The sequence below is a fragment of the Antechinus flavipes genome, chromosome 5, assembly GCF_016432865.1.
Source record: "Antechinus flavipes isolate AdamAnt ecotype Samford, QLD, Australia chromosome 5, AdamAnt_v2, whole genome shotgun sequence".
NCBI classification, from domain to species: domain Eukaryota; kingdom Metazoa; phylum Chordata; class Mammalia; order Dasyuromorphia; family Dasyuridae; genus Antechinus; species Antechinus flavipes.
The window spans coordinates 112,641,051-112,661,789 of record NC_067402.1 but is presented as its reverse complement, the minus strand read 5'-3'; the positions used below and the strand labels follow the sequence as shown (position 1 = coordinate 112,661,789).

The 20,739-nt window shown below is 38.8% G+C and overlaps 2 protein-coding genes across 3 annotated transcripts in view; one reads left to right on the top strand and one right to left on the bottom strand.

Moving 5' to 3' along the window:
- Positions 1–12,316, top strand: part of MKLN1 (muskelin 1) — a 230,532-nt gene extending 218,216 nt beyond the window's left edge. For both annotated transcript variants that reach the window (XM_051962233.1, XM_051962232.1), the window contains exon 18: positions 3,158–12,316. In XM_051962233.1, coding sequence (XP_051818193.1) covers positions 3,158–3,279 — 122 coding nt within the window. In that variant the 3' untranslated portion in view covers positions 3,280–12,316. The remainder of the gene's footprint in view (positions 1–3,157) is intronic.
- Positions 12,317–15,037: 2,721 nt separating this feature from the next.
- Positions 15,038–20,739, bottom strand: part of PODXL (podocalyxin like) — a 54,537-nt gene continuing 48,835 nt past the window's right edge. The window contains exon 8 of the mRNA XM_051962234.1: positions 15,038–20,404. Coding sequence (XP_051818194.1) covers positions 20,204–20,404 — 201 coding nt within the window. The 3' untranslated portion in view covers positions 15,038–20,203. The remainder of the gene's footprint in view (positions 20,405–20,739) is intronic.

The following is a 20,739-nucleotide window of genomic DNA, read 5'->3' as shown; positions in this document are numbered from 1 at the left end:
GAAATATGATAATAAAGTAGTGGTGATTCCCCATCACTTTGGGAAGTCACAAGAATTTTCTAGCTCAGTGCTATGTGAGAGACCATTGGGTCCCATTCTTTAGGAAGTACCCTCTGCATGTTTATTAATAAAAATGGAGTGTCTTGGTGCCTAGTTGTGGTATAGCAAAAGAGCCCAAAGTACCTCAACCACCTGCCATAATTTTTATGATATTAGGAGATGGTCTGCATGTTAAAATATCTTCATTTGGTTTATTAGAGCCTCCAGGATAATAATCATTTCTAGATAGTAACTGGATATAAAGTGGTTGTGGGAAATAGTTTTAAATGCCAGGAATTTTGCCTCAAAAGAGTTAGTTTTCACCCCGGTAGATAATATATTTTATACCCAGTAATATCTCCTGTTCCCCTTGGTATGACCCAACATAGCCAGATTTATTGCTAGTACTTTGGGGAGACTTTATTGATGTGAGTAGTCTCTATCTTGATGCAGAACTAAGTGCTTTCTCATACTATGCAATTTTCCCAAATACTCCAGAAAGGATCCTACATAGTAATCTGAAAGTTATCTTGTTCTTTTACTATCTCAGAGGTATCAGCTGGTGGTTCAGTGGATAGGGGGAAGGGCATCAGGTTGGGAAAATCAGAATTTGAATCCAGCCTCATATAATTTCTAGCTTTGGGACCCTGGGAAAATATCCTCATCTGTAAAATGTAGATGAAAGTTAACTTGTTTTCCAGGATTTTTGTGAAGATTAAATTAGGTAATATTTGTAAACTGTTTTCACAAACCTCAGAGTGCTATATAAATGCTAGTAGTAATTAGAATAATAGTAATTATTAGTTATTATTATAGCACTCTAGTTGTCTATGTGTTCTCACATAGTGAGAATAACACACAATGTGTTATTCTGATGTTTCATTATAGCACCAAGGCAATTCTAGTTTCTTGAATGCTCTACATGTAATACTTAAATTTTAGACCAAACTAGCTAAATGTGAATGTTGGCCACAGCAGCTCATGAAACAGTACAAGTTTAGCAGAAAACAGTACAAGAGGAGAATCCCTACCATGTTTTCCACGGCCTTGTCCTTTTTACTTGTAATGTCTCATTTTTAACACTGGTGAATTTGAATGAAAAGCATGAAGAAATCCAGTATGAGAGCTCAAGAATTGAGTTTGCATTCCAGCTTTACTATAAGTAAACATTTGATACAATAATTCTCTTTCCACCCCTTTTGTTTCTCCTCCCCTCACCAATACTTGCTGCATTCTAAAGATGAAACACTTCTTTCTCTTCATAAGGTTCTACAACTATTAGATATCTCTTTTATATTGGATGATTGTTTTTTTTTTTACTATCAGGAAGCTCAAAATTAAAATCAGATGTTACTCATCATTGCTTTATACTGTATGGTTTTGATGTATAGTGCTTTTACTTCACTCTCAAACTGCTGACCTCAACTACATTCCCAGTTTGTGGGTTTGTTTTTTTTTTTTTTTTAAAGATGTACCTGATTCTTCTTGGTCAGATATAAACCCAAATTACACATTTTTCTTTGGTGGATTTAAATAATATTTAAATATTTTCCATTGTCTATACAGTTGTAAAGGTGAAAGAGTAGAAAATAGTTTATAGATATTAGTCATTGTCATATATTTTCAAAGTGAGCTTCTTTGAGGAACAATTAAATAACATATGAGCCTCTTTCTTTGGTTATTTTTGGTAAAATAATGACATTGCAAGAATGTTAAGATTAGACTCAGCCCATTGTTGGGAACTATGTCCTGTAGAGTTCTGGTAAAGTCTGCAGACACTGGTGAGATTTAGAAAATTGTTTTGTTTTTTGCAAGGCATGTGCCAAATAGGAAAAATCCAGAGTCTGAAGGCATATTGTTATTACCTAGTTTTCACACTATCCTTGAAAAATTTACAGTCCTGGAATCCTATGACATTTAATAAGGGGTGAATTGTTACTATCTCATGCTACATAAGTGCATAACTTAATGAAATTTATATTCTCTCTGTGTTCTCTCTCTTTGTTACTTCTGGAAGGGGCACAGTGTCTTTTGGCAAAAGCATATTAACAGTCTTAAATGAAAGCTTTATAAATTTCACAGATGACAATACTACTGTGCTTGAGGCTTCACTTTTTTACTGTTAATACCAGACTAAAACTTAGCCTCATGCTTTTTTTGGTAAGTTTCTTGTCCATAGATTTAGAATTGAATGCAGGAAGCATAGATGAAATAATTGGTGTGCCATTTTGGGAGGAAAACGAGATTTCCTGGCATTAGTCCTTTTTGTTACAAACAGAGCTAAAGGTAAACCGTCAAGATCAAAATCACAAGTCTTTTAAGTCAATTTTAGTCATTGAGTAATTTGTTCTTCACAAAATACCATAACACTAGAACACAAAAACTGGATCCATATTTTCTTTCTTAAAATTGAATGGACTTATCTTGCTGTAATGATTATTTTTAAACCATTATTCTTGCAAAGTTATGTTCTGCTCCTGTATTTTGTAAGGTAAACTATAGTAGACTCATAATTGTACTCCTGAGTCTGATCTTCCCAAACTTCAATAAAAATCGATCCATTTGAAACAGCCTACGTGAAAAAGTATGATTTGTATGGCTCTTTTGTGGTACCATTTCTGAATAATGCCAGCTATATGTATACCTTCATTGAGATAACCCATTTTCCAAAAGAATTGAATACTAAAGAATGAGATGAAATCCAAGAATAAAATAGTAGAGAAAGATAAAGGGAAATACATTTTTGATAAGTTGTTGCTCACTTTGGGGAAACTTCAGTCATTTTTTAGTATCTCTACCTGAACCAAGTGTATTTTCATTCTCAGAACTTCTTAAAACCATTTCTGGCTGACAGTTTGCTGGTTTTTAGCCTCTCCTCCACTCCCAGAAGTTCATTTCATTTAACTTCACTACCTTCTTAATTAACATCCTGGGGAAATTTTTAGTATGTCTGAAAACAAGCATGAATGTACATTTTTTTGTATGAAAATTGAGAAGTAGGAATGTCTTATGACTTCAGTGGCCCACACAAGGAGAGTTTGGAACTGTTTTTACTGTTTCTCATGGGTTGAGTTCTCAAATAGATTGGACGTGTTTTCTTTGTGCTTCTTCCCATTAGGTTTTTCAGATGTGGATCACACCTACGCTCAAAGAACTCAGCTCTTTGATATCTTAGTAAATTTCTTTCCAGACAGCATGACCCCTCCCAAAGGAAATCTGGTAGACCTCATCACACTGTAACTGAAGAGTCATTTGACGCACACCTATGAAGAAAAGAAGTCTACGTTCAGTATTTGGGATTTTGACTGTGTTGACTGACAGGTTGCAGTGATAGAGGATGCAGATCTTTGAAGGGATCTCAATGTTTTAAGTTTTGACCCTCTTCCTTCATACCCTCAGCTCACCACACTTTCCTCACCCTCTACCTAAATTAGGCTAATAAAACAGAATTGGTATTCTTTCCATTTAATTTTTTTTCCTTTGACTTTTAAGAGTTATTGAATGTAAAAAAAAAAAAAAAATTCAGGTAGCTGTGTCTTTTTATCTTGAGGAGGGAATGGTTAGGGCATATGGGATAGGCACCACTTAAAATACTTTTTTTCTGCAACAGACTGTTTTGTGTGTCTTAATTAGCTGTTTTGAGTCCTCATGCCCTTTCCCCCTTTACTCTATTTCTCACAGCTATTTGTAAGCAGCTGTGTCATTTGCTTTAACTCCTGACATTGTTCGTGGTGATTATGTAATTCTGCAGGACGCTTGGTATTTGTTAAGGTAATGTATACATCCATGTTGACTCGAGTCTTACATTGTACAATATGAGAAAAAAAAACAGAGGGCTCAGATTCCTGCTCTTCTCAAATAGAATGTGAAACTTTGACCTGGGCACCTGGCTGAGTTTGACATATCATCTTAAAATACAGTCTATTTTGTAGTTACTGGCGTTGATAACATCTGGCTTTTGCTCATATAAGCCTTAAACTGAGAAAGTGGAGGTCAAGTTTGAACAAGGTAACCAGTTGAGAAATAGCTGACAGAAGGAAGGAAGCCTGCTTGTTGAGTCCAAGGGCCTCCATGGGGTAACTTTGAAATAGGTCTCACTCGCTCTCCTGTGGAGCGTGCAAGGCAGCAACTGCAACCTGCCCTTCTGTATGCCATGGCTTTTCATTTGGACTGGCAGAGTCACACACCTTTAACTCCTTGTATTTGTTTCTCTGTGCTTGATTTGTGAAAATAGTTTAAAAAGGTAAAAAGGCTCTTTTTGTCATTGTCCAGTAGAGTGCAGTTTACAGTCATTTCCCTAAGTACCTAGACCCTTCTTTTAAATAGGAGAAAAGAAATGGTGCAGAGATCCCTTAATAAATTCAAATACAGGTATGACAAGTAGGTTTTTCTACTTTAACTTTTTTTTTTTCATGAAGTTTTTCATATGTGGTGCTGTGAGTCAATGGAGAATAATGTCAGAAGCCTGCATTTGGCCTTATGCTCATCCTTGGATAGTATGTTTACGGCATATGACTTACTATGCAGGCTCAACTAAAACAGGCTCAACATAAAAAAAAAAAAGAGAGATATTGCTCTTCAGCATGAGAATCATTTAAAGAAATTATGTCCCTGGGTAGCAGTATTGGAAAGGAAAGAAGAAACTGACCTGTACTTTCAAAAGATATCATGTAGGAATAAAACTCAAAGGTCCCTCTTTTAATCTTTCCTTAACACATGATTTTACCTCTCTTGAAAATTAATAGCAGTACATTTCCTCTCACTATAATGGATTCTAATTCTTAAGTTTTTTTTTTTTAATTTTCTGAACACCCCAGAGCAATCAGAGATTTATTAAGCAGTTAGATATACATCTTATTTTGTGGGAAAAAAATTATTTTAGATTTTAATAACTTAATGGTAACATAGATTATCTGTCAAATGATCGTGTGGTTCATCATCAATTATGTCTGCAAAACCAACTGGCTTTCCAATTGAGTAAATGTAGTTTACTTACACATTTGAGAAATTTGATAAAATTCATTGTACTCTTATGACATTTAGAAACATAATACTTGGGCTTTGCTACCAACCAATTAATTTCATTATATCCCATTGAGTTTTGTTTCAGATGAAGAAAAATACCTAAACTTGATGGTTACTTTATAGTCTACTGAGTGCTTAATCTTTAGAGTCCCTAATAGGAATTGGCTTATTTCACTTAATGTAATGATGAATCATAAGGTACTTTAGATAAATAACTAAATGAAATTCTGCTGTACTCCATTGCTTATAATCACAGTGCTTTATAATACCTTTATTATATGTCATTAACTCATTGTGGATCCTGATGTTGTGGAAATTGAGTTCCTATCCTTAATGATTTTATCTTTTTGCAATTTTTTCCTTAGCATTTTTATTGGGGGGAAGGGGAACAGATGAGCTTTTCTTAGCTTCATCTTTTACTGAACTATACTTGGATTTTATTCTTTTCCTTTTCTGATGTTATTTTTACATAATTTTCTTTCAGTGAGGTGGTGGGTTCCAAGGAAATTTTAAAATATTAGGCAGTCAGGGAAAAGGACATTGCTTAGATGTCATCAAAACATGATATTTTTGATATCTCTGCTTGAGGGTTTAATAATGCCTAGTAATCTCAGGAAGATGTGTAGTCTTCATTTTGTACGTGAAGCCCGATTTGAAACCTGCAGGTGTATCTGTGGAAGGGGTTATGTGTCTATTTCCCCAAAAGAATGATTGTCATATTATAATTCAAATAGGGAAGCCAGTTTGTTATAACAAACATATTGTTCAGAGTGCCTAACTTATGTAAATTACAACTTGATCTAATTCCTTAGTTTAGTGCTTCCAATATTGATGGGAGAAGCATTAGTGACACTTTTGTTATACTCCCAAACAGACTTGGTGATCACTTTATTCCAAAAACTAATATATATATATATCTTTCAGCTCAGTCCCATTTCTTTTTGCAGTGAAATAGGTACTTTCTTCCAGGAATGAATCAGATCTCTGAAACTATTAACAGATTTTATGCTTTATGAGAAATGGTTTTATTTGCAGATACACATCCTAGTTGCACTTGCAGCTTTATAGAATAGAGTGACAGAGACCTCATGTGGCCAGCATGGCTAATTAAAAGTTGACCTTTTCTTTGGTTGAGCAAAAGGAATTCAGGCTGATGTACCTACCTCTTCTTGTTAAATGTGACCATCAGTATTAATGTAAGTATCAAACAAATCATTTTCTTAGGCTAGCTTTGTGTCTAAGCATAAGGAAACTGTTTCATTAATAAAAGTGGATAGGAAACATTAATATAGTGTTGATTTTATAGCACAGCATGGTGATTTATTTAAGCCATTAAGACTGCATTCTTGAATGGTTTTCATGGGTACTAAATGTAGTGGGGGAAAAAGAATTATTTTGTAGACATCGTAATCATTCCAGAAAATTTCTCTGTCTGCTTTATAAGAGCCACCTCAGGAGAACTTAGCAGAGAAAATGCCTTTTCAGAGAAAAGAAATTTGAAAACAAACAAAATTTCAGAAGTTGAGCTAGAAGTTTTTAGAGAAATTATGTCCAACTCTTACTCTTAGTAGGGGACATAAGTAGTTCATAGGGAATGTGTTTCAGGTTTAAGATTGCTGTATTATTCTACCTTGTGATAGTAGTTACGTAGTGGGTTTATCCTGTAATCTTATTTGTCAGCACTTGAGATCTAAATGGTAATTGTAGGTCATTTAAGTGTAAGTAATGTGAAGAATATTTACATAAAAACTGAATATTGTAAAAGTGAACTTACCTCCTTAGTCATTTGAACATTTTTAATACCAATTGAGGAATGATTGATTTCTAGTGATTCAGAGAAGAGCACAAAACTATACACCTACAACTTGAGGAAATGATAGCAATGGCTCTTACTACAGCAGTACACCATTCTTGGCACTAGTTGTTCATTAAAACTTTTTCAGTTAATCATATCCTAGTCTGCTTGTTTCCTGAGATTCACCTCAAGAATTCACCTAGTTGGCTCAGTTATATCTTTTCTTGGATTTAGTCCATTTGCATTCCACTAGGTTTAAAATTCCTGGGAATTTTCACATTTCCTTCAGCCAAAGGCTTAGTTAGTGATACAATGTTGTAAATAGAGAGGGTCTTTATAGCTTAGAGATGAAAATTTAAATGTTAAAGAGCAGACTTCCATGTCCAAGCTAGTTTGGCAGCTTTGTTTCCTTGTACTTTGGGAATAATGGCCTTTTTTTTTTTTTTTTTTTTTTAATATTAGACAACCCTTAATTATTTGTTTTTTGCTTTAATCATTTTGATTTCCTATGTTTCTTTGAAGAGGTAACATTTTGGGAAATTTCACAAAAAGTTTTAATAGTGACAAAAAACATCATTTTTAAAGAGAAGCCTTATTTCTCTTAGTTTTTTTTTCCTTGGTTTCCTCAAGTCCATATTAGCTTGTCAGCATTGCTCAGGAGAGTGAAACTATCTAAAGAAAAAAAGAAGAAGAAGAAAATAGAAACAATTGTTCTGATGAAACAAACCTGCTTCATTTGTTTCTTTATATGCAGATTAAAGGGGAAAATATTTCTTAACATTTAGGAATCATCTAAAAGCAATAGTGGTGGGGTCGGTTAGTAATGATAAGAGTTCCCCAGGGCAGGTAAAAAAATTTAGCTTTTAAGACTCATTTGCTCTATATCTTAGTAATTTGTATGTTTGAGATCAGAGGTTGGTGAAACTCAAGTCACAATGGGGGTGGGGGGGTGTATAGTTTCTTATATGTTCTTTTTCCTATGTTTTTAATAATGTTTCTTCTAATCAAACTACCTCTGGATTTTAAGTGTCAGTGGTATTTTGTCTTGTCTTTAAAATTAGCCACAAAAGTAAGTAGATTTGAGAGATCTGTGACTTGAGAACTGTTTCTTTTTATTTCTGGTAAGTGTTAAATGTGAGCAACAGCACAATTAGCTGTGGATTAGTCATCATATTCAGTGGTTCATTTTTTTTTTCTTTAAAAAATATGTACCCTTTCGCCAAAAGAATGGAAGGGAGTTTTGATAGTAGATGAAATTTTGGGTGGCCACAGTTTATTTTCAACAAAGATTCTAATCTTCAGATAAGTGTCAGTGTCCCTAAACTCATAAACTATAGCATAAAGGCAGTAAATCAGAGGGATCCCCCTTCTTCCAAGGGGGAAATAATAATCTATGTTTATTGTCCTAAATAAAGCCTTCTAGAAATTGAACTGAAACCCAGAATTAAAGATGGTGTTAATACATCCTCCATATTGGGGTATGTTGTTATTTGTAAATAAGATCTCAGCATTTCTCCAAAAACTGTCCCGTTTGATCAAGGGGAAAAAAAAGTTAATGGTTTTTTTAATTTGTCAAACAGTTGATTGTTTTGACAAGAACTTGAAGAAATAGATAAACTTTAGAGGACAAAAAATTATATGTATGCTAGTGACCTGGTCAATACTGCCCTCCTCTATGCTAAATGTTTAAAATGGTAACAGAGGTACCATATATAGAAGCTGACATCTTGCTTACCATTTCAGAATTTCACTTCCGGTAATCAGTTTGCATTGGTTCATCCTCCAGTCTAGGTTTGGACAAGGAAAGAATCTAGAAGGAGTCATGGCTTACCAAGAAATATGAAATAGAACATAAAGGCAGAATAAGGGATTGGGAAAGACCATGTTTTGGGTTTAATGTTTTACTCTTTAGGCACTAGGAGTGCTACATTTCCACATGATTATATTTTGGGGAATGTTAGCACTCTTTCCTGAGCAAGGTGGGGTCTAAAAGTATAGATGCCAAGAAGTAATTGAAATTAACACTGACTTTATTCTTCTGGAAAAAAAAAAAAACTTTTCCTTGTGAAAAATTTGTTAATTTTCTGAGTAGTCACCAGAAAGATAATAGTTTAATTTGGACTAGAAAACATTGATACAAATGATTTAGTAGGATTAAGGAACTGGAACTTCTGGTTTGTGCTGCAGTGTTATGGAAAGAGGTGACTAAAGGGACTTTTTTTTTTCTTTTTGCTTCCAAAATGTCCATTTAAACACTGTAACTTTGGAGAATGGCATTTCATTACTGGTCTGATGTGGAAATTGTTTGCCTTATACTTGAAATAGCTGTTAGAGGTCTTGATGAAGGGACAGGGACACAAGTGCTGTGGAGTCTTGATCTGACCTAGGTGAGAGAGCATTTTCTGATGAATAGTCATGCAGACCTTTGCTGATAGAAAACAGAAATAAAACTTTTCTTGTGCAAATTTTGGTGTCCCAGAGAACTTAGTTGTCTATGGAACCCTGTGCTGTAGTGAGCTGTGTACCATCTGGGTGGCTGGCATTCATGGCAGTTGGTCTGGATCTCTGTGCTGTCTGCCACATAAATACTAGCCTGACAATATCACCAGTCTTCAGTTTCATTTGATGCTTAATGAATGCGAATGTCACCAGTCTTCAGTTCCATTTGATGCTTAATGAATGCCAAATTAATTGGCAACAAAGAAAAAGTGTTCTGATATACTAAGCAGGCCTGTATTTATGATTAAGGTGGCTGCTCAAATAGCCAATCCAAATTCTCTGCCCCTCCACCGCAATTTTCAAACAGCTCTCAAAAAAAAGTAATTATTGCATTTAATTATTGGCATCTGGTTAGCTTTCATTTTCTAGCTGGATGAAGAGGGGGAGGGCAAAAGGAGAATTGTCATTTCGTGATTACATAAATCCTAAACTAAATCCTTAGAATCAAGCTGGTGCCCATGTTTTAAAATAAACTAATCATATATAAATTCAGGGTGTTTGTTTATTTTTTCCATGAAATGTATGAATTCTGACTTTGGCATCAAGATCCTAAGTGATTTTGGTTTTGTTTATCTTTCTCCTTTTAAGATGATTACGCCTCTGTCTGAGGCATTAATTGGAAGTCATAGAACAGAAGTTCTTAGCCTTTTTTTTTTTTTTTTTTTTTTGTCCCAGATCTCTTTTCAGAAAAATGTTTTTCAATGCACAAAATGCAAAGGATTTGCTCTTGCATTTAGGGTGGGCTAGCCAGATTCTTCTCCCCAGAAGCCCTGAAATTGCTTTTGTCAGTTTGGTAGCTCATTGTCATACATGTGATGGCACTATGAAAGCCCTTCAATAGCTTCAGAAATCAAGTTTACAAGTTGTGTGATCACAAGGACAGAATCCTGTTGCCACTTGGTGATATTGGGATTTAGTGAAATGAATATCTGCCCACACCTGTCCTAATTCACATGCGAAAGAAGCTCATCTGCTTTTTAAAGGCTTTATTTTGTTTTTACAACTAAATTGGGGTGGAGGAAAGCAAAAAAAATAGAATTCACCTAGTTGCATCCTTCTGAAGGCAAAAGCAAGGTGGCTGTTTTAGTCTTTGGTTTGCAAAATGTGTGCTTTGTCAGTTGAAAGTATGCCAGAGGAAAACATTATTTGCTTTTTTCCTCTCTCAAGAAATTGACTCTGCCCCTGAGATGTGGTGTTTGTGGTGGTCCTCAAACCAACTTAAACTTTTAGAATGTATGAGGTGCCTTTTGAAAGGAATGATTTCAATGTTAGTTATTGCCTCATGGATTATACAGCCCAGTAGAAGTTTCACAATAATGTCATTATTTTGATCTTCTTAATTTAGAAAGTTACATGTGTGTTTGATCAGCTTTCTATATGGGCTTGATGTTCCTGCATTTAGTCCTTAATAAAACTCTATTCGGTGTACTCAAAAGACCATGTGTGATAAGGCAGGGCCTTGTTTTTCAAAAAACTGACTTGAGGGAAACTGACAGTCAAAGAAAGCTGACTTCAATACACGGAGTCATATTTGTCTTTTTTCTTGACTTTGGCATCCTGATATAAAATAACATGTTTGCTGGCAAGTTGGAGATACGGTAGAATAAAAGAATCAACTCTTTCCACAGCCAGCAGGAAGAATCTTTAATACTTTCAGGTGGAGTTAGAGCCCATAAGCCACGAAAATAGAGGGCCCAATAGGGAGATCGCATGGAATGTATAGCCAGAAGCCTAATTTTTTCCAAAATCTGTCTTGACACCTCGACACATTGTAATGGATCTTAGATCTGACAGACATACTTCTAGATCTTATGACTTTTTAGTGCTGAAATTTTTTAATGACACTTCTTAGTTTTACATTTCCTTTAGCTTTTTAAGCATCCTAGAAATGATAGAAAGTTTGTGGTAAACCGATTTTACAAGAGAACTTTTATTTGTAGTCTCATTGTTAATACTTGGAGATTCATTCATTGGTGCCTATCAAGGATAAAGCTTATGTACTTTGAAGTTATTCCCATTTCTCTTGGGATCTTGGGAAATTTTTTGCCAGTACAAAATCTTTTGTTGGTTGTGCGCTGTCCTGCACATGGTAGCTGTTGCAGTTTAACAGGTAATTCTGCCAAGTGGTTGGACTTCAGAATTATGTATTGGCATAAACATCTGAGTCATCTTCATTTACAAGGTGAAACTTTCAGATAGAAACTACCCATTATGGCTTAAAAACTATAAATGTCTCTTTAAAAAAAAAAAAAAGTACTTTTCTCTTCACAGGCTGTCCAAGTTTTTCTCTTAGAGAAACAGAGGTTAAATTATGTGGATGAGAAATAAAGATGTTAGTGAAAGCCGGTAACTTTCTCCCTTTAAGAAGTTTGCATTGATGACCTGGACAGAACCCCACATCTTTATTAGTATGGGACTCATCACTGTATAGAAGAGAAAAACCACTGTGGTCTGTCTAGTGCTCGAATCCTGCTTCCCTGCACCTATGCACTCAGGGCTGTATCAACGGTGCCCCAGCCATCAATGAGAGGCAGGAGGAACTGTAAAAAGCCAAAACAAATAGGAGGTGGGCTTGCACCTGGAAAACAGGTCAGATTCTAGTACACCAGATCTCACTAGACATCATTATCTTGCCTCACTGAGGGTTTGGGACATCTGTGCTGGGCTCTTTTCCCGGAACACTCTTTTCTCATTCCTCTCTCCCCACCTCTCCAACATTTCTTGTTTCTCTTGTGAGCAGTAAAATACTTAATTCTTTGTGGGTTTTTCTTTTTTTCCTTTGAGCACAAATAATTTTCTGATCCCTGGTTTGGTGAATATGTGAGCACTACTCTGTGAATAAACGAATGAGCGATCTGCTGAACACTTAATTGTAGAATTCTGTTGTATGTAATGTACATATGGAGAAAGAATGTATTTTGTTCATTTTTTTTCTTAATAAAACATTGTATATGGGAACTGCTGGATGTGTCTTTTTTCCTCTTGTTTTTTAAGAGTTCCCTTTAAAATTGACCATTAAATATTCCTTGGGCTCTCCTAACAGGGAGATCAAGAAAGTAGGGGAGGAAGATAATTTATGTCCTTAAACAAGTTATTTAGAATTATCTAAACTACAAGACACAGGAATAAAGAAGTAGGTTTTAAAAACTCACTTAACACAACAGACATATTTGGATTGAACTTATATAAACAATTAAGGGGCTCTGTAGGTTTAAGGATCCTCTGTAGTAAGTTCTTTTGTGAAGTTAATGCAAATAAATTAAATAGCCCGATTTCACAACCAAATCCTTATATACTGAGTTTTCTTTAGGTAGAGCTTATCTCTTTTACACTACATCCTATAAAAGGAATTTAAGTCAAGAGTGTAGTGATCCTTGAAGTTCTGTGGCTCCTCGGGGAAAGAAAAATATTCTAGAAATGGGGTGGGATGGTCATAAACATCATGAGCTTTTAAAGAATTGTTTTTAATTGCTGCACTAATTCTCTAGGTTCTTGTACAAGGTTCAGATTTGGCTGCATGAGTCATGTAATCCAGTAAACTACTTCTAGGCTAAAGATTTTTCTTTTTCCTATCCTTTCTTATCTCGCTTGTGTTCTTCTGTGTTTGTCATAATCTAGCTCTTCTGGGATGAGAAGTTTGTTTCTTTGGGGCAGAAAATTTCTTAAATTTGTAAATCAATTTCCCTGCTTCGTTTGGGAGCTGCTACAGGAAAGACTGATGTAGGATAAAGCCAGGAACGTGGGAAATAAATGATCTGTTCTCCCTTACTTTATTTTTACTGGCTCTAGTTAGGATGACTTTTAGCAGTCTCAATAGTGTTGGCCATAAATTCTTCCCTAGGATGGAATCCCTCATCATAGCAGGCAAAAAGTAGGAAGACTTCAATAGGCATAAATGCAAATCCTTCCTAAGAGAATCTGCCCTCTCTCCTCAGAAGTGCTGTGGTCCTACTAGAGAAGTCAGGAAAAGCGACCAGCCTACTCACTATTTCACACTTAATATAGTGCTGGAGCACAGCAACATCTTTTTCATACAAATTCTCACTTCATCCTCAAAGCAATCCTGGGTATAGATGCTTTTGTTCTTGGTTTTTGATGAAGAATCCGAGACTTAAGGTTAAAAACCTTGCCCATGGTGCCGCAGCGTCTTAAGATGTGGTTCTTGTTTTTATAAACCTGGGCCTTCCTGACTCCCAAGCTCAGAGCTTCATGTGCTCTACTTTGTGTAGGCTACATTCTTTATCGACAGTCCTTTGGAATGCCTGAGTATCTGCAAAGTTATGTTCCTCTTAAATCTTTTAAATCTAAATGAGCCTATGCACATTTGTACCATTTTGATACTGGAATGGAAGGTGGGGAATTTTGTGTAGTCCTGGGATTGTTTCTAGTGGCCAAATTCAGTGATCAGTACCACTCTGCCTCATTTACCACTACCACTCATTTCCTCTGCCTCCCTAGTCAAGTAGCCAACATCGAGAGAAGCACCCAAGCCATCTTTCCCTGCTGCAAAAGAGGAATCAGAAATGGCCAATGCAAGATCTGTATTGTTATGTGGAGGCAGCTGGTGACCCCACAGAAAGGCAGAAGATGATAGCATGTTCCCAGTCTTGCCCACCAAGCTGTGTGCAGTTCTTTTAAAAACTGCCTTTAGGACAGACTTGACAGCACTTATTTACTGGGTCAGATCTGTCCAACAAGTATTATCCCCAACTCTACTATCAGTGATGCTATGGCCTTGAACAAGCCATTCAACTTTTCTGCCTTGACTTCCATTAAGAATCCGTTACACATCTGTCAGGGAGACAGAGCTTAGTTGACTTGCCTAGCATTCTGCCCACTACAGCACCCAGCTGCTTAAGTATCCTTGAGGAATACAAGATAGGGTTATACCAAGGGTTGCAATTACTTTTCAAAAGTTAAAAGCAGACTAAGAGCTTTTAAATTGATTGATTACTGGATTAAAATAAGCACTTCACCAAACCCTTTAGTGACTAATCCAGGACACCTTAGGGATTGTCAGAACCCAGGCCACATAACATGAATAGCACTAGCTGCTTTCCTTACATTATTTTTGGTACAGGAAAAGCAAGCTGCAGGGTCAAAATAATACTTAGAACCTTTCTTCTTGGCTAGCAGGAAGTAAAGGTGTTGGGTTTGTTCAGGAACGCCGTAGAGCCTCTGGTCCAATCTGTGACCAGCAACAAACTGAGTCTTTTTTTAGAACAATATCTGCTATCTAGATGGCCAAGATCCTGCCCGCTATGTTCCTTCATGTCTACATAAATCTCCTTCCTGGCACACTTTGAAATTTTATCTCACACCCTACTGCTAACCTACTGTGGTAAAGTACGTGCTGAATCCCAAGCAATGCCCTGCTCCAACCATTCCACATTAGGGTGTCCCATCATTAAAAATAAATATAGTTCCTGCGGCTGAGCCATTAACATTTTTCTCCTTTGTGAATCAGCAAAGTTAATATTCAGCTGGATGTTGAGATCCTGTAGCCCATCAAGGTTACATGATGGAATATAGTTGGAGACTCTCTTCTGCAGTTCTTCATAAGGATGTCTTTCCAGATCTCCCTTAAAATTACACAGAAGAAAGGAAATTACCGGACCCCCTAATACAATCTTAGCAGTTTTAGTCAATCAGAATGAAACATCAGAGCTTGAGACCGACTTTACACAAAAGAACTTTAATTGACAGCATAGTTTTCCAAAATATAGTTTTATAGGAAAATGAAAGGATTCACCATAATCTCTACAATCCAGTTTCTCAGTAAATTCCAGTGTACTTCAGACGTCTGTTCCTGCTCACTCTCAGCAGCCAGGAGAGTATAGATGACATTAAAAAAAAAATGTAAGGCCCCTCTGAACAGTTTTTTTTTTTTTTTTTTTTTTAGTTTTGTGTCTGGGCCTTATGTGTTCTATAGTGAGAAAGCTAAGGAATGATTCAAGTTCCCTCCTCATCCCCCACCCATTTCTAACCTAGCTAACCAAAATGCTGGATCTGAACAGGGACTCTTTTCCCATGTGCAATTATGAGAATGATTTTAAAGAATTCAACCACCCAAAATATATCTGAAAAACTTTGCTTTTTTTTTTTCAAATTCCATCTGCCTCGACTCTTCTAACCAAGAGTCTCAAACCTGTGATCTAGGGGCTGCTTGATTCAAGAGGGAGCAAGAAGGCAGCGATTGATGTGTATTTATCTTTTTGTGCCCCCTTGAATCTTTGCTCAGCCTTCTGGGTCCTTTCTCCTCCCTTGCTCAGATATATCAATCACACTATTCTGCCCCTCATGCACATCTCAGAATTCTTAGATCTAGAGAAACCATTAACAAATTGATTTCAGGGGGAAATTTTTTTAATTGATTTCAGATGGATCAGCATTCATACCTAATTCAAAAGATCTGGTGAGCCACAAGGAGGACAAGCTCTCTGTGGGTGAATGATTAGACCACAGCAAGTCTGAAGCATATACCCAAGTATCAGGAGGAACTCCCCAACTTGGGCTGGAGCTTTGCCGGGAGAAACTAAACCAGTCTCAAGCAGGAGACCCCCGGCTATGAGATACCAGCCTTGCCAATATTCCAGAAACCCTGCTATCCCACTTGCTGAGTCACCATTGAGCTTCTTACTTTGTTACTTCATAAAGATACATGTCTTTGCAGTGACCTGAAAGTTTCTGAGGCTCCTAGAGAATAGGAAGAACCTTTCTTTCCTTCTGGCCAACAAGGCTGGAAGGAGTATGATCTAGAGTCAAGACACAAATTGTAGTTCTGTGAACCCTCCAGGACAAATCACCACCTCCGTGATTCATTCTCACCAGGCAGGACATTGGCTTTCCTCCATCACTGATAGTCCCTCTGGACATGCTATTGATAAAAAAAAAAAAAAAACCTGGAGGGTAGAGAAGAAGCCCTGTAACGGGGGTCTCCCAGAGGGAATTCTAGGTCTGGCCCAATGCATCATTTAATTTTCCTTTTAATTTTGACAGAATGATAGTCACGTGTAGTGCATATATCTATATCTCCAAAAATATATGTGTACACAGTGGACTTCACCTCCCCCCAAAAAAAAAAAATTTCTGTCTACAGCTCAAGTTAGGAAGATCAAGAATTTGGGCATTTAAGTAACACTTCTCAGAGTTTCGCTGATAGTAGCGAAGAAACCAAAAAACCAGTCTATATGCTGACTTACAGATAACGACTAGCTTCCTTTAAATGGGAAGGAAAGTTCTATATTTCTAGTTAGTGAGCTGTCAATACTCTCCCCAGTTTACTTTGCTGAGGCTGGATGGCAGCTGGTGGCTTGTTCATGACATCTAGCTCAATTATCAGGCAGCCTCCGGAAACCTGTCATCTGCCAAGTTTCTTTTTTCTTAAAAAGAAAAAAGAATGCTTTGTTAGGAGACAGATTATGGGAAGAGGAAGGGAGGGGGAAGATCCAGAGGAAAACTGAAGCAATGTAAAAAAAAATAATAATAAAGACAATTTTTATTTTTAAAAAACAAGTTCAAGATTCTTTAACATGGCCTTCTTGGGTACCTATGCTTAATTGTTCCTCAAACCAAAAACTGAGATCTTAACCTCCCAATTGGCTTTTCTTGGGGGGGGGGGGGAAGGAGGGGGTGCAGAGTGAATTAGATTTTGTGCCCTAGGCATAGTACTACCCAGATTAAAAAAAAACTTCCAGATCCTGGAGCCTTCTGGGGAATTTCAGAAGGGTGCCCATGATTGAGAAGGTCTTCCAGCCTCCCAAAACTTCTTCATAACAGAGCTATATATTGCTGCTTTTCCCAGTCAATGCTTCAGTTGCTTTAGCCTAAAAAAAGCTTCCTGTGATTCAACAAGAGTTCCTCTGGTTTGGTCTTCCCAGGAAAGTAAGCCAATTTCCAGAGGACAACACAGACTTTTTCACCCATTAATTAAGGCATGGCCACTTGAGAAAGGGCAAGTCTTAATACTGAGCCCAAGGGAACAGACCTCTTCATTTTGTACCAACTTACTCAATACATCTCCTTTCTTTGTTTCTCCAGTCTGGCCCCAAAAAGCAGCGAAAAAGAGGCACGTGGTTGTACGTAAATGGGTGCTGGCTGGCTTACCCTCCCTCTAAGTCCGGACTTGCTCAAAGGGCCCATTAGAACCCTCAAGTCTGAAAGCCACATGTGGGCTGAAAAGATCCTTTTTGCCTGGGGTTGTCGCGCCTCACGGTCAGAGGTAGGAGGCCATGGGGGCTGAGGAGGGCTTTGTGCTTTGGAGCCTTTAAACTTAGCCCACGAGAGGTAACTGGCAGTGGCTGATGAACAGCCTGACTCAGAATAGGGAAGCTCTATGTTCAAAATCTGACAATATGCTCTGTCCTGAGTCATTGAACCTCCAAACTGCTTATCTGTCCAAAATCTTGACCAGGAATTCTCCAAAGCAATCACAAGTCTGGTATTAAAAAAAAAAATCTCACCCCTAAAAAGGGTGAATTCAGCCAGAATTCTGATATCCCCTACCTGATGATACGGACACATCCTTCTCTGGGTAAGTCATGTTCACACGGACTCATCAGAGCTGTATAAAGGGCCTGCTGCCTCCTGGACAAAGAGGCACTTAAAAGACCACCAGCTTGCATCCCCTAGAATTAATGCCACGAAAGGCACTCAAACAGCTCCTTCTCCACAACCTCCAGAGCCTCAACATTTGGAGGCATGGGGCACAGGTGCAAACTCCATGCAAAACTCCTCTGAAATTCCCGCTTCAAGAAAACCAGGAGAGCGTGCTCTGCCCTAGTTCCCCAAGAAGCCTCTCCTCCTCCCAGCTGCCCCCAGGACAGAAAGGCAGCTTTAGGAAATGGGCAGGCCCCGGTCAGGGATGGCGAAGTTCTAAAACCCTCAGGGAAACTAGAGCGGATCATCAAAATAGGGCTGAAAATAGGCTAAAAAATAAATACTGAATATTAATTACTGCTCCCCAGGACTCAGTGGTGCTCAACTGTAAGAACTGACATCCGCCATGTTTCTGGAACCTGAGTGCAGCCTGACTTAGCAACTTAAAAGTAGTAGTAACATTAATAATAATGACCTCACAGAAAACTTGGCCAACTTATTTTTGGGACTAATCAAGGCCATGACTGGGATGCTTAGGTGCACTGATCTTTCCAGAGTCTCCTTTCTTCCTGAAAGTCCATAAACTGAAGCTCTAAACCACAATCAGTCATAAAGGCCTGAAGTCAGTTTTGAGATGACGGGCCCCAACTGAAAAGGTTCCGAATTCCCACTGACTCGCACCAGAGACTCAGAGGCTGGCAGCAGATGCACTCCTGTCCGTTGTAAGAACATGATGTGGATAAAAGCTGCCCTCTCTGGTAACTTTGCAGTGACTACAGGTCTTAGTCTTTTGCAGTAGAGGTTTTGCCAGCATCGTGATGCAGTCTACACTTAGGGATTTCTGAGTAGACATCGTCCCTGGATGCGACTACTCCCATCCCTAACTGTGCACGTGCTGTTTGGGGACTGAAAATAAATCTTTTAGTGTGACTCGCACGGATGGCAAGCATAAATGGGCTCCCAGACACCAGCCAATAGTGAGCAGCTATGTAACAAGTAGCATCCTGATATCTACCAGAGGAGATTAAAAAGGAAAAAAAAGGAAGGGGGAGGGAAAGGTGCTAACCCACTACGTAGATTTTTGTAGGAAAACTCTAGAGAGGAATATGGACAAGAATGGCCCGAAGGTGTTAAGGACGGCTTGTGATACCCACCAATGGAGACAGAAGACCCATACTGAGGAGATGCACGGGTGCATCTTGGGGCGGTTTGTGGGGGAAGAGGTAAGGGTCTGCTACTTGCTCTCCCCTCCTTCATAAATAATTCCCAGCAACTTGGTTTAGTCCCTGAGTTTCACACGGAGGGTTGGATGGGTCCTACCCTTTCCTGCTGCATTGATTGTCTCTTAGAAGACACTGTGCCGACAGATGATGCTCAGGAGTGGGGAGCTTCGGCCCCAAAAGCAGCTTCTCTTTCAGTGGTTGGAGAGAGGGGCCACGTGGCTTCTGGGATCCATTCTCCCTGGCAGGATCGATGTGCACATTAGCGAGCGGGATGTCTGCAACGGCTTCAGCAGAGTGGAGAGATGTCGGCTGGATGCAAGGCAGGCACCCACAGGGGAGGAAGTGAGAGACGGGGGCTGGGGGCCCGGGGTCCTGCCGGCCAGAGGGTCAGTTCCAGAAGTTTCAATCCTGCCTCTCACCTGTGGATGGGTTTCCTTGAACAGGAACAGTTCACACTTGGGTCTGTCTGGTGGGAAAATGCTCCACCTCCAGACAAGTGATGAGGACACCAGAACCTGGCTTAGGAGTCCAGGGGCAAGGAGGGCCCCTCAGGAGGCTAAGGAGGGATGACAAATAGCTTTGCTCCTGAGAAGGGGAGAAAAGACTAGAAAACGGGTTCCATCCACCCATACTTCCACATGGATATAAACTGCCACCATCTTTGCTTTCCATTACATCTTTCTGGCTTGTCCTGACCACAAAATCCAGGGCAGTTCCAAAGAGCAGTGGCCATTTCCCCATCCCCATCTCCATCCCCCTCCTCCCCCCTCTAGAATATTAAATTGAATCGTTTCCATTGGCTAGAAAATGAAAAAGTGAAAGCCCCCCCTGAAATGAGGAGGGGTGGAGAGGGAGGGCAGCCAAAACGCAGCAGCATCTGCTCCCTCCTGCTCTCTTTCCCTGTTCATGTCTCTCTCAAGGTGGGAAGGAGAGTTGATTTTCCTCCCCCTGCTCAAGTGGCACTTTGGGTGATTAAGTCTCAAGAGTCCCGGGGCGGTGGTCCGAGCTGGCGGACCTGCGGCTTTTACAGGTGCGTGTCCTCCTCCTCCTGGTCCAGGTCGTCCTTGGTCAGGTTGTCGAGGGGGACTATCCAGCTGTCCCCCAGCTCGCCATTGAGATTGGCCACTTTTTTCTCCTGCATTTCGGAAGAAGTCTCCATCACTTCCAAGGTGGGGTTGTCATGGTAACCATTCTCCACAGTCTGCAGCTCCTCGGTCAGGCGTTGCTGGGAAAGGGATGGGAAGATGACTAAGGGAAAGCCGGGGAGGGGGCTGGAGTGTCTCACGAACCGGGCGACTGCAGCCCCCTCTCCCGTGACAATGGCCAAGTCTCTGGCTACAACATTAAGCAGCCGGCTCCCTCTAGAGGCAACGCTAGGCGGTGACCTCCAGAGAGAGCTAGGCAAGTTGTTTTGTTTTGTTTTCCTGGAAAGGGGAGGAAATGAATCAGGACCGGCCCTTTTTCTTTAAATCCTTCTTTCAGCATTTTAATGGAAGCCTTCAGAGACACTGCCCTTGTCTTTTATATTTTTATTTTTATATATACATATATATTTTATAT